Consider the following 19,997-nt stretch of genomic DNA (forward strand, 5'->3'; position numbering starts at 1 on the left):
AGATGTAAATGTATAGGAATACAGTAAAACTGCGATCGCTCGAGGTCGCCAGGGACCGAGCCAAAACCTCGAGGGAACCGATGTTTCGAACGACCCGATTTTCAATTTTTCCAGTTTGATCTGAAATATATTTCAGTGTATTTTATTTAAGTTTGAAGTCGTCAAACAGACTGTTTACTAAGACACCGATTATGTGTTGCGTTGTGGAAATCGCTAATATGTTCAAAGGTTGACGTAAACTAAATGTAAAACGCAAAAGAAAAAACAATAAATGAATAAATAGAAATGTTTATTTTAACAAAAAAAGCACATTTTCCTAATGCAGCCGTCACACCGGACTGGCGTCCTTACTGCGTCCCTACGGCGACCCAGGACGTGGAAGGGACGCCATGGACGCCGTAGGGTCGTGGTGAGAACGCATCAAGACGCCGTGGGGACCCCAAGGACGCTGAAGGTCGCAGAGCGACGGCGTTTACTTTGGACATGTTCAAAGTAAACGCCGAGGTTCGGCGTCCTGAGCGCGTCCTGGCTCAGGACGCCGTGGGATCGCCCTGAGGTCGCCATGGTCGCCGTAGCATCGCAGTAGGAACCCGAACAACGCCAAAGGAACGTAGTACAGACGTGGTAGAGTCGCCATGTAAACGCGGAGAAAAATATCGGGGGAACCGATGGCGACCTTACTGCGTCCTTACCACGTCTATGGGGTTCTTACCACGACCCCATCACGTCTATGGCGTCCTTACCGCGATGTCAGGGCGGATATTTCGGGATTTGAAATGCGTGACCTCAACGGATGAGAGTAAAATAATGAATGAAGCTTTCCGAAAGAACAGTGGAGTTTTATACTCGCAGCGAGGACGCCGTGGGAACGCCATGCACGCGGTAAGGTCGTGGTAGAAACGCTAAGAACGCAGTGGGGTCGCAGTGGGTTCGCCGCTGATCGCCGTATGGACGCCGCAGTGACGCCGTGTAAACTCAATAAAAACTCCAAGGACGCAGTAAGAACGCGGTAAGGTCGTGTTGGGAACGCCGTGTACATACACAGATCGCAGAGCACAGAACTCCGGTGTGACGGCTGACCGAAATCTGGATTTATTTTAGAAAAATCATTGGCGTTCTCAATGCGACCATCGGCGTTCTCCAAAATATGACAGTTTAGGACGCGGTAAGGACGCCAGTCCGGTGTGACGGCAATATAACAAGCAACATTTGAATGACAGTACATATTGTGGCATTAGTCAGATTTAAGTTTCGCAAAATCAAGGATTGTTGATTGGCGCATCTTGTCGGTTTCGCGAAACTGTTCAATCGTAATGTGACGTGACAGCGTACAGAGCGTCTGAAGATCACGGTCAGCATCGGCAGTGAATTCAAAGAATCTTCTGACCACATCTAAAGCGTTAACTTCTCGTCATTAACTTCTCCTAATTATCATCTCAAATGCCCATATCAACTAATATCGGTCATGCGTTAACAGTGAAAAACGGGTTTTCACACCTTATCAAATTGCCTTTCAACTGTCATTGCAATTTTATACAACTTGCGAAAATGTTAACACCTAGCAATTGTTTATTTATTTTGGAACACGCGTTCGGGGAAAAGTGTGAAATTATGTCCTCGAGGGAGCCATAAGGTTTTGTGCACGATTTGTGTACTTGGGACCGAGGATATTGCTCGACTGCTTGACATAATTAGGTTTCGATGCAGCGTGGGTATATTTTATATGAAAATAGAAGGACAAAAGTTCGGGACCAAGCTCCGACCTCGAGGGAACGCCGGTTCTCGAACGACCGCTTGTTTGAGGGAACGCAGTTTCACTGTATATATATACTTTCTGTCAAAAGCGCACCGATCGGGGCAAACGAGATACCGTTGGAAAGGACTCGGCGAGCTGTGTTCATAGTCGTCATTCAACGCCGCCAGTCAGAATATTTTAAAGTTGTTAAGTCATGCCAGATGCTAGAATCCAGCGGGTCATTCAACAATGAAAATTTTGGCCAATCAGACTTATTCGTTATTTCCCGTTAAGTTACAGATCGGCTATTTCCATGAAATGTTTACAGATAGAAAATCACTGTGTAACCAAATTGCTGTACTTGCACATAGTAAATTTTAATACGCAATGTTTTCAACTCTAACCCTAAGAAATATGTTGTTATCCAAATGTTTATCTGCAAATGATTTGCTTACACGTTCGACCTTTAAAATTTAAAAGTGCTCTTGTGCACTTACTATTATCATTTGGAACAAAGGTCCAATAATTAAAGTTCATTGATTAATTTACATAAAATGTTTGCACTAAAATACGAGTGAATAAAAGACTACATCAGAGATTGTTTTCTCCACGTACCAAAAAAAATAATTGACAGCTACGTCATCTGTAAGGCGCGTAACTGCCTATACGCGAGAAACGCGGCTGAATCCGCATGATTCTGACAAAAAAAAATCAGCCAAAGTTGCAGTATGCGTACCCAATGTGTAAATACCACGTGATAAATTGCGTCATAAATGCTACCAAAGTTATCTTTGTTTAAAGCCTTCATTTGAAGCAAAATGCTGCCTTCCGACGTAGCATACATGACGCATTTATCACGTGGTAAACACACACTGGTACTTGACTACATGATCGTCAAACTGTCCATTTTCCAGTACTGAACAAAGCACCTCAGAAGGCCCAGAATTCCTGATATTGCACCATGTTTTTCAAAAATTTCCGCGGGAGCATTGCCAAGCCACCCTAGCACAATTATGAATCCACATGAGTAGAGGGCTAGCTACATCCCTGTGACAGTTATAATTTTGCGTGAGGGGCGTCCCACGGGTAGCGGCGAAGAAAACACCACTTTCAGAAAATGAAGTATTTAGAAAAATGAATAATGAAACGCTATTGATCACGAGTCTTTCATTTTTGGTATGTGATGTGTATCATAATTGAAGTCAACGACTTTTTAACTTCAGGAACGGACTTGACTTCACCATGGCCCGATTAAGTAGGCAAACGAGAAAAATCACAGAAAATCACACAAGACCGCAGTGACAAAGAAATCCGTCAATACATGAACAGTCGAGTAATAACCATGAAGTTTGGAAAATAGGAATATATACATGCAAGTACAGTTACAACATGCACAGATATGCCATATTTGCCGAGAAAATACGAAAAATTGTGGATAAAATCAACACGTTTATTCGTAAACATTGCCCGTAAGCCACAATCTGTTCAATAACTTTTTTATCTTTAAAGTTATGATACCAAACTAAGATGTCGATCGAAGAATATGTTTTTCGCCACACACGGGACGCATATATTTTTCAAAATTTAAAGAAAAAGCCAACTAACCAGGCAAAAGTTAGTACCAGAATCGGTACTTTTCATTCTAAAGTCACCCTTTTTGCCATTTTCTTATTAAATGTTTGCATGAAACGAAATTACGTCCTCCTCCTTGAAAAGGTAAATTGTGATTATCATAATGTATCTAATATATAAAATAGAAGTAAATATTAAGCAAATTATTGAAAGGCAAAAATAGTGATCTTCGCTTAATCTTGTTATAAGGGACTTTATTGAAGGAAAGTTTCGAGAAATTGAGGCCAGGTCCTCAAAATCCATTATATACCATATTTATCACTTTATTCGTTCATCGAAGAGAAGAGACCGGACTTCAAAGTTTCATTCACAAGTTAAGCCCCCTCTAATGTCAAATCCTAGATCAGTCCATGCATCCGTGCAATAGAAATAGGAGTCTAAAATTGCGTTTGGTGACAGAGGATGTCATTGTTTCTGAAAATATCGGCCCTTTCATCGAACCATCTTTCAAATCATATATATTTTGTTTATAAGAGACAGCTAGCACAAAAGCAATTCAAGTACGAGAATACATAAAAGAACAAAACCAATATGATGAACAATACGTGTCTAAGAGTTCCTTTCACAAAACATTAATGCATTAATGGAATCTGAAGTTTGTTTAAACGCTAAAATGGCCCTTAGTGGCAATGAATATTTGTCTTAGTTTCCATGTATGCCCTGATCATATTTTCAGTATTCAATTCGACTGCACGTTGAAATGTTGGCGACGAAGATACAACAATGTACTACGTCTCACTAAAGGATGTCTTCGCAATAATAACAATTTTCTTTATCGTTTTTGAAACATCTTGCGGTTCGAAGGATTATAGAATTACAGCGTATAAACATTTACCTGATTCGTCTCATAGTAACTTATTTAGTCTCCAAACATCGTTGACGAAATGTGTTCACGCATGCGCGCTGCGTCCTTGGTGCAACGTCATCGGATATAGACGAAGATACTCTCTTTGTGAACTGTTTGATAGTTTAGACTGGCAGTCCCTGGAAAGTGGGAATTCTATTATCATAACAAAAGAGAACATCCATTCGCAGGTAAATGTAATGTTATATTGCATTTTACTCAGCTTCCCTGGAATGTATTAAAATAAGTATACTCAGGAATTGCGAGTATTTCATTTCTGTTTTTAGTTGTATTTAGTGACGCAATACATCCAAATGATCTTCTGTTGGAACTGAATCGTGCAGAGTTTAGCTTTAATAAAGGTAAATTTGAGAACAATGAGTCTATGCTTTCTATATACAAAGTCATGAATGTCAACGTTCACTTTATGTCTGATGTGGCATTTGCTCTTCTAGTTTTGTACGGAAAGGGTCGAGGTAGATTTACGGCCTTGGTGTCGGCGTCGTTGTGCAATTACTTTTGCCTTGGGTATACTCAAAAGCATTTTCATAATATACAAATAAAGCTAAGTACTTATGTTGCTTGAGACAGTGAGCAAATGTGTAACAAAGCCTATAAATCTTGCGTTCAAAAGTGTGGAGAAATATGCACGGTTTTGCCCCAAACGAACAACAATGTTCTTGTTCTTAATATTTAGGTCGCGTATGTTTATAAAGCACCTTTCAATGCGAATGTATGTCTGTTATCTTTCAAAATGTCACTGTAAGCGCGAAAATTCAATGATTTTAATTATTAACAAAACGAAATACCACCAATGTAGAATAAAAGCATTCATCTTTTGTCATTTAAATTTTGATTTTTCATCAACAGACCCCCTAATGTCATTTATACCAATCATTGGCTAAGAGCGTGTTCATATGGACTAATGCAACGCCCTCTGTCCAATCATATGCGAAGTATTTTATGACTCGATGAGATGTACCAATGCCTAGCTCTCTGTCCAGTTACCAATCAGTTGCCAAGTATGTTATGACTTTAGGAGATAGACATTTGGCAAGACATTTGTCTAGTAAATAATCATTTCCCCCAGTATGTTATGACTCTATGATATGGACTAATGCCAAGCCCTTTGACCAGTAGCCAATAATTTCCCATTTTTTTACTCTATGGGGTGGACTAATGCTTAGCCCTTTGTCCAGTTACCAATAATTTCCCTAGTATTTTTACTCTTATAAAATGGACTAATACCAAGCCTTTGGTCAAGTTACCAATTAGTTCTCCAGTATTTTTTTAGGATATGGATTTATGCCAAGCCCTTTTTCCACTAACTAATCATTTATTTTACTATAGGAGATGGACCAATGCAAAGCCCTCTGCCCAGCCGATGGGAGTGGCCAAGTACAGCCATGTAAACTGAACGCTGGAATATGTCTAGAAACAGGTGAAAATAAAACAAATGATAAATAAATATATAGATATAAGTTTGCTTTACAACATTTACTTTCCTGACATCAGTATCCGGAAGGATAAAACAAATTACAAGATTGTTAATAGCCAACTATGTATGAAAAACAAGCAAGGGTAAGCCAGTCCAAAAGATTTCAATTCATAAATAAAAAACAACATGCATCCTATAACATCTTCTTTATAGATTGTGCAACCTCACCATCCGTGGAAAACGGGACAATATTGGGCAATGTTTACCTTGAGGGCTCCAAACTGAAAGTGGCTTGTAACCAAGGTTATGAACCTCTACCGGGCATGGCAATTTCACAGTGCGAAAATGGAACATGGACACACGCCTTGAATTGCGGTACATGCATGTTTTAGTTTTCTGGCATTCATTAAAGCGATCACATTTAGCCCCAAACTTGTATTCATAACTTAAAACATCATTATCATTGTGTGTCTAGTAATACTTGCATAAACCCTTCTATGTTTAAACAAGGCATAATGACAGCCCTAATTTAAGGGACATGTCAGATTGAAGCTATTTTTACCTAACGTATACATAACATATTATGATTCAAATGTATAACATCATCCATAATTGGAAACAGGGTGTTTGTAACACAAACTGGCAACATAGCTCCTGTGATATTGTTCCAAGCCTTTTTTGTGACACAGCGTGGGAACACAGCTCCTGTAATATTGTTTAACACCGTGTTTGTAACACAACCTGGCAACATAGCTCTTGTAATATTGTTAAAAGCCGTGTTTGCAACACAAACTGGCAACATAGCTCCTGTAATATTGTTCCAAGCCTTTTTTGTGACACATGGTGGCAACGTAGCTCCTTGTAATATTGTTTAAAAACACCGTGTTTGTAACACAAACTGGCAACATTGCTTCTGTAATATTGTCCCAGACCTTGTTTGTGACATAGGGTGGGAACATAGCTCCTGAAATATTGTCCCAGACCTTGTTTGAGACACAGGGTGGGAACATAGCTCCTGTAATATTGTTAAAAGCCGTGTTTGTAACACAAACTGGCAACATAGCTCCTGTAATATTGTTAAAAGCCGTGTTTGAAACACAAACTGGCAACATAGCTCCTGTAATATTGTTCCAAGCCTTTTTGTGACACATGGTGGCAACATAGCTCCTATAATATTGTTAAAAGCCGTGTTTGAGACACAAACTGGCAACATAGCTCATGTAATATTGTTCCAAGCCTTGTTGTGACACATGGTGGCAACATAGCTCCTGTAATATTATTCCAGGCCTTGTGTGTGACACATGGTGGCAACATAGCTCCTGTAATATTGTCCCATGCCTTCTTTGCGAAACAGGGTGGGAACATAGCTCCTGTAATATTGTCCCCGACCTTTGTTTGTGACACAGCTTGGGAACATAACTTCTGTAATATTGTCCCAGGCCTTGTTTACGAAACAGGGTGGGAACATAGCTGCTGAATTATTGTCCGAGGCCTTGTTTGAGACACAGGGTGGGAACATAGGTCCTGTAATATTGTCCGAGGCCTTGTTTGAGACACAGTGTGGGAACATAGCTCCTGTAATATTGTTAAAAGCCGTGTTTGTAACACAAACTGGCAACATAGCTCCTGTGATATTGTTCCAAGCCTTTTTTGTGACACATGGTGGCAACATAGCTCCTTGTAATATTGTTTAACACCGTGTTTGTAACACAAACTGGCAACATTGCTTCTGTAATATTGTCCCAGACCTTGTTTGTGACATAGGGTGGGAACATAGCTCCTGAAATATTGTCCCAGACCTTGTTTGAGACACAGGGTGGGAACATAGCTCCTGTAATATTGTTAAAAGCCGTGTTTGTAACACAAACTGGCAACATAGCTCCTGTAATATTGTCCCAGACCTTGTTTGTGACATAGGGTGGGAACATAGCTCCTGAAATATTGTCCCAGACCTTGTTTGAGACACAGGGTGGGAACATAGCTCCTGTAATATTGTTAAAAGCCGTGTTTGTAACACAAACTGGCAACATAGCTCCTGTAATATTGTTCCAAGCCTTTTTGTGACACATGGTGGCAACATAGCTCCTATAATATTGTTAAAAGCCGTGTTTGTAACACAAACTGGCAACATAGCTCCTGTAATATTATTCCAGGCCTTGTGTGTGACACATGGTGGCAACATCGCTCCTGTAATATTGTCCCAGGCCTTCTTTGCGAAACAGGGTGGGAACATTGCTCCTGTAATATTGTCCCCGACCTTTGTTTGTGACACAGCTTGGGAACATAACTTCTGTTATATTGTCCCAGGCCTTGTTTGCGAAACAGGGTGGGAACATAGCTGCTGAATTATTGTCCGAGGCCTTGTTTGAGACACAGGGTGGGAACATAGGTCCTGCAATATTGTCCGAGGCCTTGTTTGAGACACAGGGTGGGAACATAGGTCCTGTAATATTGTCCGAGGCCTTGTTTGAGACACAGGGTGGGAACATAACTTCTGTAATATTGTCCGAGGCCTTGTTTGAGACACATGGTGGGAACATAACTTCTGTAATATTGTCTGAGGCCTTGTTTGAGACACAGGGTGGGAACATAGCTCCTGTAATATTGTCCGAGGTCTTGTTAGTGACACCGGGTGGGAACATAGCTCGTGCAATATTGTCCGAGGTCTTGTTAGAGACACGGGGCGGGAACATAGCTCCTGTAATATTGTCCGAGGTCTTGTTAGAGACACGGGGTGGGAACATAGGTCCTGTAATATTGTCCGAGGTCTTGTTAGAGACACGGGGTGGGAACATAGCTCCTGCAATATTGTCCGAGGTCTTGTTTGAGACACGGGGTGGGAACATAGCTCCTGCAATATTGTCCGAGGTCTTGTTAGAGACACGGGGTGGGAACATAGCTCGTGCAATATTGTCCGAGGTCTTGTTAGAGACACGGGGTGGGAACATAGCTCGTGCAATATTGTCCGAGGTCTTGTTAGAGACACGGGGTGGGAACCTAGCTCCTGCAATATTGTCCGAGGTCTTGTTAGAGACACAGGGTGGGAACATAGCTCCTGCAATATTGTCCGAGGTCTTGTTAGAGACACAGGGTGGGAACATAGCTCCTGCAATATTTTCCGAGGTCTTGTTAGAGACACAGGGTGGGAACATAGCTCCTGCAATATTGTCCGAGGTCTTGTTAGAGACACAGGGTGGGAACATAGCTCCTGCAATATTGTCCGAGGTCTTGTTAGAGACACAGGGTGGGAACATAGCTCGTGCAATATTGTCCGAGGCCTTGTTAGAGACACAGGGTGGGAACATAGGTCCTGCAATATTGTCCGAGGCCTTGTTAGAGACACAGGGTGGGAACATAGCTCGTGCAATATTGTCCGAGGCCTTGTTAGAGACACAGGGTGGGAACATAGCTCGTGCAATATTGTCCGAGGTCTTGTTAGAGACACAGGGTGGGAACATAGCTCGTGCAATATTGTCCGAGGTCTTGTTAGAGACACAGGGTGGGAACATAGCTCCTGTAATATTGTCCGAGGTCTTATTAGAGACACGGAGTGGGAACATAGCTCCTGTAATATTGTTCCAGACCTTGTTTGTGACACATGGTGGAAACATAGCTCATATAATATTGTCCCAGTACTTGTTTGTGACATAGGGTAGGAACATAGCTCCTGTAATATTGTTCCAGACCTTGTTTGTGACACATGGTGGAAACATAGCTCATATAATATTGTCCCAGTACTTGTTTGTGACATAGGGTAGGAACATAGCTCCTGCAATATTGTTCCAAGCCATGTTTGTGACACAGAGTGGGAACATTGCTCCTGTGATTGTTCCTTTAAATTTGTTCCAGGCGTTGTTTGCGACACAGGTTGGGAACAGAATGGAAACTCTCTCTACTGCTTTACAAAAATCACAGGGAACTTCACTTTTGCAAAGGTGAAAATAAATGTATTTTATAAAAGTGATTTGCAAATATGAAATACAGGTGGTATGAAAAGAAAGTAAGGATATGACTTTTTACTTTGTTCGACTTTGGAATATGATTATAACACAGTGGTTGATAGTTGTCTCAAAAAACATTTGAACTTCTCTAGGCCGTCTGCGCTGAGATAGGAGCAGAAATACTGAATGTAGAGAATGAAAGTGAACAATCTTATCTCCAGGGAAAACTACAAGCAGTGTTCGGTAACATACTTGTATTGATGCATGATTGCTCTTGTTTCAAGTCCCAAAGTAAGATGTTATGATATGTTATGATATGTTATCTAATGTTTTATTGTTTAAATTCAATCGCTGCTAACAAGCAATAAATCACTATCGTCGATAACCTTCTTAAAATGGTTCACCATCTATAATGACAGCTGTATGGCATGTTTTCATTTCCAGGGGTTATACGTTTCGTTTGTCTCGGCATGGAGAAGGACTACAACATGTTGTGGCGATACTCCACTGCCTTGGAGGAGGTGACGTATTTCAATTGGGGACCCGGAGAGCCTGGTGACTATCCAGAGGAACTGTGTGCTGTAATGTTTGGATATTCACCTGGGTGGCAGTGGGCAGATATTTCCTGCTCGCGTGACTGCCGTCTAGTTTGTGAAAGGGCAATTTAAAATATGTAAATCTAAGATATATGCTACAGATGGTGTATTGGTTCGAGCCTCAAATAGTTTCAATGCGTTTAACATGTTTTTGGTCGATCTATGTTTTTGAAGCTGCCTTTGTTTTATTTTCACACTTCACGCTGATTTGTGGTAGCTGGCAATTAACATGACGCCGAACCACTCTGATTCAAATTATTTCCAAGTTCTTGGGCATCTGGTGTTATTAACCCAATCCATGAAAAGGATGATCAATCAGATCCAAATAATTACAGGGGGATTACTCTTACTAGCTGTGTTTCACTATTGTAGTAAATGAAAGTCTCAAAACATGGGCAAAGGAAAACAGTATATTAACAGATGCGCTGTTTGGGTTTAAAAATAATTACAGTACTGTGGATCCTGTTTATATTTTGCAAGCATTGATTAATTAAAAGCAGTTTGAAAGGAAAAAGAAGCTGTTCTGTTGTTTTATTGGTTGTAAAAAGGCTTACGATTGCATTGATTAAAAGAGACTCTGGTATAAATTTATAAGTTGGGAATCGATGGTAAAGTTTTGTCCCTAGTAAGTTCAATGTATAATGAGGTGAAACTATGTGTAAAACACTTGAGAACATTATCAGATTTTTAATGGTGACAATAGACTCTTTCAAAGAGAGATAACTTCGCCGATATGTTTTTCTCTTTTCCTTAATGATATTGAAATGCACTTATAAGAAAACCTGGACGTCAACGTTTACATTGACCATATTTTAATTTATTTGCTGAATTTTGCCATCGATGCGGTAATTCTATCAGAGACTTAGGCAGGATTGCAGAATTCTATGAAAATTTTACATTTTTACTGTCGCAAATGGAAATTCACTGTTAACACAGATAAAACTAAGGTTATGGTATTCAGAAAGGGCGGAAGAAAGGGGAATCATGATAAATATATATTTATGATAACATTAGGAAGCGGAAATTTTGTGGTCTTTTAATTAACTAGGAGTTGTATTTACTAGTGGTTGTTCATTTATGCAAGCTACAAAAACTTTAGCCGGAAAGGGGTTAAGATCTCTTCACCCTTTGATGGCGCTAGTTCGAAATATTAAAGTTCACATGGATATAATGTTTAATTTTTTAGACGCATACGTATTATCAGTCCTTAACTATGGTTCTGAAGTCTGGGGGTATATATATTCGGACGTGGTAGAAAGAGTCCACAAAAAGTTATGTAAATGGGTATTAAATATGAGGACGAGTTTCATTTCGTCCTTCAATGTCAAGTTTATGCGGATCTGAGACGTCAATATATTCCGACGTATTATTACACTCACACGAGTTTGATGAAATATATTGTTTTAATGCAAGTAATAACCAAACCACCCTAGGGCGCTTTACTGTGATAAGTCCTTCAAATTACGTGATTCTTTAATATACATTTGTACTATAACTATTTGCTATGTTTTTTCCGTCTTTGTTTTGTAAATTGTATCATAAACTGTAGTGATGAAAGTTTAATCTGCTGATCAAATACAATTTTTCTTGTTGTGTGTGGGTGTTTTTTAATATTCTTACACAGTTAGTCACACAGTTGTATGTATCACGCAGCATGAACCTTGCGGCTGTATTAATTAACCGTGGATCAGTATATATATATATATAGAGAGAGAGAGAGAGAGAGAAATACATATCTCTATATCCATGATATCATTTTCATAGAATACCTTAATATCAATGGCATTCTTGTTATTGTTATACACACTCTCACAATATTTATGTCAAACATATAATTAATTTATTAATAGAACTAATGTTATCATTGTCAGGTGCCATGTCTTTTGTTACTATACATATTGTTATGACAATGAGCTTTTTATGCTTAATTCGAATAAAATTTCTGTTTCAAAAAAATGCTTAATGAAAATACCGGTTATTGTACATGGAACGCAAAAGAATGGCAGACGTCTCAAAATTGACGTCAGTGGTATATTTTGAAGACTCGTAGTTTCAAAACTGTTCCAAATATTGTAAAAAAGGAAAAACAGTCCCTAACTGGGCATATGCTCTTCTATTCGTACACCAATTTTCAGACATTAACTCTAAAATTCGCTCAGGGTCGCGTTCCACCTTAAGCACAGGACTACAAATCTGTTGAGGGTTTTAAGGAAGTGGTTCGAATCCAGCCAGAAGCACAACTATTTTTTTCTCTTTGTTTTCATTAGCTAACATGTTTTACAAAAGTTAATATTGTATTTTTATTAAAAAGTAATTAAATACATTTTTATACATAAATATTATCTTCTGTGAAGATTGTATTACTTGCAGGCACGGCTGAAATAGGTGCACATGGTTGGGAATTACAAACTTTATTATTTTTTTTAATGAGACGGTATAACATTTTTACTTTTGGCATAATGTTCCCAAAAGATAATTATTAATAAAGAACAGGTAATGAGTATTTCTAAAACTTGTTATTTTTTGCTTTTAAACATCGATGTTCCAATTTTACGCGGTCAAAACAATATGTTAAAATTGAAATACCATATGGCTATTTCAGTACAGTATGATTATATTTGTTGGTGATGTGATCAATAATGTATTATTTCTGAAAGCAAATATAATTCTTGTATCTCTGATACCAAATTATTACCAAAATGTTGAAAAATAAATTAAATAAAGGACTGTTCTTGTCTCTCGGGTGTTGTCGTTTTTATCGACAATTTTGAAATGGGGGTAGGGTAATTCAAATTTAAATACAATTGTTATTTAACGGTAAATTCTTTTAAATTTTGTTTTTTTAATCCAGGAAATGATACACATTAAGAAATCATAAAGCTGATCATAGTTTGAAATGGTGCCCATTAGGGCTAAGTAAAACGTACCAAATCGCATGAAAACTATTCACAATTTTCTTTATTTAGAATGTATATTGACCTTTTTTGTAATTAAGTCAAACGTGCTTCAGTATAAATGAAACTTAAAAATCCGCTCAAAGCTCATTTAATAATGTAATGGCATGTAAATTTTCATCGGAAACTCCATTCAGCGCTATGATTTTAAACAATTTCGGAACCGCATCGATTTAAATTCGAATAAATATGGCGACGTAACATGGCCTGGAGCCCACAGTGTTGTAATTAAATTTGGAATAGATGCAGGGTGGTACTCAAAAAGATAGAACATCAAATACACGTAGATATGGGGATATTGGTCAAATTATGCATGTTTTTTCTCTCTTTTTTTAGGAATTTCTGAAGGTCGTGAAAAAAATCCATATATTTTTAAAGCATTAAAACATACGACAATGAAGACTGCAATGGAGATCACTGACTGTTATCGACTATGTAATTGGTGCTTTTGGAATTTCGTGTGAGGTTTAGTGAGATAACGGATGATGGTAAAACTCTTGGTCCAAAGTTTCTTACATGTTTGCTTCAAGAATTGTGTGCGTAAATTTGTGCATTGATATTCTATTTAAATATGTGTTTGCTTACAATAAATAAGCATTCAATCAAAAGCCCATGGTTCATCAGTCCCCATGACTCAGCGGCTTCAAGCACACAAGGTAAGAATTACATAATGGCAAAAGGGTGAACGGACATCATTAGCTCGGCGAGTATTTTTAGAGCTTTGAATTTGATTTAGTTTTACTATAAACAAGACTATCTCCAGTGAGAAAGCCGGTGCTCACCATAACCGAAAGTCCAAGTGGGGGACGAACTTGAGACCATCTGATTAGTCCGGTACGCCACAAACTCAGCTCGTTTGTAATTTAGAGGCAGAGGGTTCGAATCCAGTTGCAGGCGCTTATTGATTTTTGGTTCATTGCTCATGGATTGGTGGGGTTTATTTTGTAACCCCATTTATGATATCAAAACATACCTAATAAAACACACACAAAAAGATTTTCAAAGTTGATGGCCCATGATAGCTTATGGCCGTATCACAATTTTTTTTAAGGTACCCTGCCATATGTCACGACTTTCCATACTAGTTGCCGTGAATTTATAACTCGCCTCTGGTCGTTTAACTGCCATAAGGTCGAACATTTAAAAGTTAACTGTCGAGTCAATGCGATAAGTTGAGGATTAGTAATCTCGTTGTGAGACACCTAACGGTCAATCAATGGGACAAAGGCTCGATCCCCTGTCTCAGCATTAAAGGCCTAGTTTAATCCTTCTATAAATGACCCCCCCCCCCCCCGAAAAAAGTGTATAGTTGATGTTAATCTAATTGCATATTTGTCTTAGTATCCTGCTGTGCAGTTTTATCATAGAAATGGTTCCTAAATGGCCCTGAGCCAATGAACAAACACAGGAAATTGGCCCTTTATACTGTGATATCAGTGGAATTAGCAGGAGATGCACATCAGGGGATTGTCATGCCAAACATTCCTTAAACTAGGCCTTTAACAAAAATAACCGCATTCCTGGAGGGACGGAAAACGTTGGTACCGTGTGAAAGTGTTGTAATATGATGCACGAAAATGAACAAGAGTAGCTCTAACCATGGTTACATTATGGCAGTGCACTATGGCTTAAAAACTGACAAGACTTACTAGGTCCGACACCGAGGGATGATTTTCCCGATGGCGTCGTAAAACAAATGTACAAAATTGCCAAAATGTAGTGTACCAAGCGGATGACATACAATTTATTGCGGAATACGTTTACTATTATAAACAAGTCTAGTCGACGGTCACCCACTGAGTTTCCAATTTATCTTTCACCTGGTCATGAACTAAGTAAGAAGTATAAGAAAAGGTTAATGCTCAAAATATTTTACCGATTAGTATCGATAGTTATGTCAAGTGGCACTCTAACATCGGCTTTGTCTGTAAGAAAACATATGTATCATTTTGCTTTTAAAGAACGTTATTTGAACGATGAAATAAATATTTGTTACTTGATTATTGACGGCCCATTTTGAGCCAATGAAATTGTTCCTACGTAAATATAAAAATAACTTTACAATCTACGAGTGGCATTTACTATGTGATGTTATTCAGCCATAAATATCATTTCACTGCACGAGAACATCGTGCATTGTGAATAAACATGCAGATCATACCTTTACTTACAAAACAATACTGCATTTGCATAGTGGTGTTCAGTATGAAAGATCGCTGTTCTTTGTATAATAGATTCGTTTCCCAAACGGTTTTAGCGATAGTCCTTTGTATTTGGGGCCATTTAAAGACATTTTAACTCTATTATTTTAAAGATACATGAAATGTGCAAAACTGTGCTGATTTTGATTAAAATTGTTTCAAATGACTTTACAATACTATTGTTCAGCAAGAATATGTATAAAATTTATAATATCTCAAATTAAGCATATTTGCATTAACTATGAAAATGTTGATGATTGGAAATAAAAACTCATTTTGGGTTCATATTCTTATTGTTTCAAAATCAGTTTCTTTTAAACAAGGTGCCTAGGGGAGTCTGCATAGAACAACGCAACCCAATCTGTAAACTAAGTACACGTACAAGCATATCAAACAAACACAATAAAAAACATCAGGTTAAAAGGTTTATATGGCACTAAAATGACACAAAATATGACTAGATAACACAAATTGTATGACATTGTACAACACATGACTAGATGATATATAAAGTTAATAAGTCAATAATGTGATATAAATATTTGACAATGTACATGATGTTTAAGTCCGTAGTTGTTCATTCCGTGACTGAATAAGCTGAAATGAATTCTTTGTTTAGCAATAACACCACATAAAGTAAAATACCTAGGATCCTGAACAAACCGACCAATTATCTGTGAAACCAAGTTATTGTAGTGAATACACATTTTCACAATCGATCATGTCTTGAAATGAATTCATTAGATCATTGATTGTTTCATTTCTACCGTGAACTATTCTTATTTTCTGTCGGACCTCCTTATTGAAATAGGATGGAAGGGAAGTAACAGCTGTATAGAGTTTGCTTGCACAATGTAGCCTTATTCTCTTTCCGACGAATCTGAAAGCACCTGTTTTGGTCACGTGATCATCTCCAATGTAAACTAAGATGGCGGATTAGTGCGTTTTCTTGTCAACATCATGTAAAACTACTATTTTAACACACAAGTAGGTCTTGAGAGGTAAGTTTTCAACTTTTGCATCAAATTCTCCATGTTTTTTTAGGAAGTTTATTTCAAGATGCTCATGTTATTTTCCTTATTATCTTAATATTTCATTTGAAAACAACCCCAAACGAGTCAAAATCGGAATCAAATTTAAACAAAAAACAAATTGAAATACGTCTGAGGTTGATAAACAATGCTATAGATTTCCCAGAGATGTTAAATGATGCAACCAATATTCAACTTAAAAGTTGGTTGATTCATTTTCAATTTTCTTTTTAAACCAAGTTATGTGGAAGTGTGGAGCACACCGATTGAAAAAAAAATAAAAAAATCTATGATGTAAAAATATTGAGAATGGTGTGCCTGATTTCACTTGTATTGCGAACAAATGGATGAAAAAATGTGATCTGCAAAGTTTCTAGCATTTTATCAATATCAGCTGAGACAGATTTATTGACAGTTTATATTGCATTCTTATATTGACATGCATAAATGAATGCACAGAATCCTAATTATTATTGTGTTGTAAATGTTGATTTTCTTGTCATTTAATTTTTCAGTTTGACCATGGAATGACAACATTTAATTACACGCAAACACGGAGACACAATCAACATGGCGGATAGAGGAGAATCTGCTAGATCCAGATCAGAATTTACAAACTCCAAACCCCTTCCACCTATTGGTTGGTTGCAATATCAGTTTCCATATGTAGATTTACTTCTTCATATTTTGTATGTACTTATATTTAATCTGAAATCCCATTTATTTCTGACATGCAATGATGTTTGATGCCTTACTTCTCTTCAGATCCTTTTTAAGGATGTTTTTGCTAAAATTGATTTGAGAAAACTGAATACATTTAGTTTGAAATTTTCTCAAACTGAGCACAACATTGTATATTACATGTAGGAATGACAGTTTTTGTAAAATAGATTTACAAACTTAATTACTTTGCACTTCATCATGTTTCTGTAGTAATGGAAAATTATGTGTGTGTCCACATATTTGCTGCTGAGAAGTTTTAACAGACAAAAACAACTTAATTATGAATACTTGTCTTTTTTATTTTATTTTGAAGTCTTATGTTGTCCACTGTTTATTTATATACATGTTTGTGTATTCTTAAGGTTCAAAAGATGATGATGGTGACCGTTCAGAGTCCCAGGCCACAGATCGCTCCAGATCAGTCGCTGATGATGACACAAATTCAAATGGTATTAAGTTTCATCAATCTAAAACAAAGTTAAATATTACTGGTCTCATTTATCTACATATTTTAAGCTTAAAGTGCAAAATCAAGATTCATATTGATGTGTGGAGTCTTTAGTACATGTACTTCTATCAAAAATTAGATTATATTTTACAATTAAATAGGTGATGTTTTTAATGAGATGATAAGAATTAATTCAAAAGAACTCTTATATATTTATATAATGAATTATAATAAAATACAATTTTCTTAATATCTTTTCGAATTAATTTATGTATATGTAAAGAAAAAAAATCATAAAGATAGAAAGACATTTTGTTATACTCTTTCCCCTTTGTCATGGATTATCTCCCTTGTGTCAATGAATTGCCTAGTTACCTAGCAACTAGAAGCTTGCCAGATAATCAGGTCAGTTTACAAATCTGTTTCTTCCAAAAAATGAAAATCTATATGTATGTATTCAATTTATCAAGATTTTTAAAAAATGTTCTTACTACTTCATCACTCTTAATCTTCATTTGTGTGATAAACATTACATCTGACGTCATTGCTAGGGAAAAATGACATCATTTAAATATTAAATGACGTTGTGATGTCATTTCCTCAAAATGACGTCATTTTTGTCCAGTGACTTCATTTACATGGGAATGACGTCAATTTCAATGATGAACTCATTATGATTATGCCTTTGCTGATATTTTCTCATTATTTATTAGAAAAGCTTAAAAATGTAGTTTTTTCTTAGTATCTTTTAATTTAATAAATTCGCTTTTTAAAGCAACATCATGATTGAAGTGGGCTTCATCATGATAGGTTTTCCGCCATGGAAGTATTCAGGTACATTCAGTGTATTAGTTATGAAATATTTTATTTATATGATATGCAGTGATGTCAATAAGTAACGGCTGCCGGCCAAAATAAACGGTTCAAATTGCATGTGAGCTGGTATAAATTATGAAAAATAAGTGAATTTTAAGTACAATAATCATTAATACTATACAATTACTATACAGTTACTATACAATAATAACTCTCATTGTTATAAAGCACTCTGGGTTGTTTATATTAAGTAGGAAAAATGATATTCAGACACATCTTCCAGACCTACATACACTATTTTTTCTGAAGCAGTGAAATTGGATCAAGCCTTTTTTTTTGTCTGATGACATTATTTGTGACGGCAATGTCATTTATGAAATGTGATTGGCTTTTGTACAAAGTGGTCAAAATTATAACAAGCCCGCAAGCCCTGCACTGGTTAAAAGGTTTTCGGGCTTGCTCAAATTCTGGGTTTTATACAGCAGGGCTTGTTCAAAAATTTAATATCAAGTAGAGGTATATGAAAACAGCCAGGCTCTCTTCATGGTTGTTTGAGACAAGTAGATATCTAGAAACCTTACCTTAATGACTTGTTTACTTGGCTTCAGGAAACGCGTTTGACCGGCCAGGAGAGGGCGCTGCACGACCGAGAATTGTTCGAGCATTCCGGCCAGAGATGATAAGTGACGAGGAAATGGAGAACGAGAAAAGGTTGAGATCTGTCTCCTTTGAAGATCAGTAGGTTTCGATAACTGCATAACAGTAATCCCATAATTCAGGTTTAGTCCAACTTCATAAACGTAATCAATTATTGATAAATTTCATGCAGAGTTTGACGTTGACGTAACTTCCTGTTTATATTGTTTGTGTATATCTACTGATGAAGGCGTTACACGAAACGTTTAAGAGAATAAACTTTACGTGTTTGTGTGGTTTAATTTATTCATATCATGCAGAGTTTGTAAAATTGGTCATACCCACTAGTCTAGTCAAGTATGAATTTTTTGTGTGGTAAAATTGTTTCCAGCTTGACAATTTTTTAGCTGGCAATAATGCTCTGAAAAATATCTAAACAGGTTAAATTTCCTGATTCAAAAGGATAGTTATTGCTCTTAAAACAGAGATTCTTTGAGGTGTTTGTTCCTCCCATTTAAAGGCTAGAACACCTGATTTTGTTTTATAAAGTGTTGTTGCATTAAAATCATTAACTAATGATGGCCATGAAGTCACGATCATCACCCGTGACACACCAACAGGCTGGGTACAAATCTAATTAATAATAAAAATATTCCAGAAGTCTTAGAACATTCAAAAAGAAGACGTACGATGGCCGTGAAATCATGTTTGCCACCCTAGACACACAGACGGATTGGGATTGGGTGGAAAAGGAAGAAATGATGGAGATTACACAGCCAGCAGGCAGTATGAATTCATTCTTTTTTAGCTAATCTGATTTTAAAGAATAGGTTGAGGTTTCATTGTGCAAAAACTTTAACCATGATCATAACACAAAAAATCATCAAAGTCTTCATTTGAAATTTTGAACACATGTTGCAAGTGACAATGTGCACATGTGTAGCAAGTATGATAACTCTGGTTTAACTTTAATTGTTGAGTTATCCCCCTTGGTAGGCTGTG

General features: G+C 37.2%; 1 protein-coding gene across 8 annotated transcripts in view; it reads left to right on the plus strand.

Annotated features, from left to right (window-relative positions):
• Positions 1-16,230: 16,230 nt before the first annotated feature.
• LOC128220024 (glutamate-rich protein 6-like) overlaps positions 16,231-19,997 on the plus strand; it is a 33,286-nt gene continuing 29,519 nt past the window's right edge. For all 8 annotated transcript variants that reach the window (XM_052928257.1, XM_052928255.1, XM_052928259.1 and 5 more), the window contains exons 1-5: positions 16,231-16,342; positions 16,888-17,012; positions 17,458-17,544; positions 18,968-19,097; positions 19,654-19,781. In XM_052928257.1, the coding sequence (XP_052784217.1) occupies positions 16,943-17,012; positions 17,458-17,544; positions 18,968-19,097; positions 19,654-19,781 (415 nt within the window). In that variant the 5' untranslated portion in view covers positions 16,231-16,342; positions 16,888-16,942. The remainder of the gene's footprint in view (positions 16,343-16,887; positions 17,013-17,457; positions 17,545-18,967; positions 19,098-19,653; positions 19,782-19,997) is intronic.

The sequence above is a fragment of the Mya arenaria genome, chromosome 15 (genome assembly GCF_026914265.1).
Source record: "Mya arenaria isolate MELC-2E11 chromosome 15, ASM2691426v1".
NCBI classification, from domain to species: Eukaryota; Metazoa; Mollusca; class Bivalvia; order Myida; family Myidae; genus Mya; species Mya arenaria.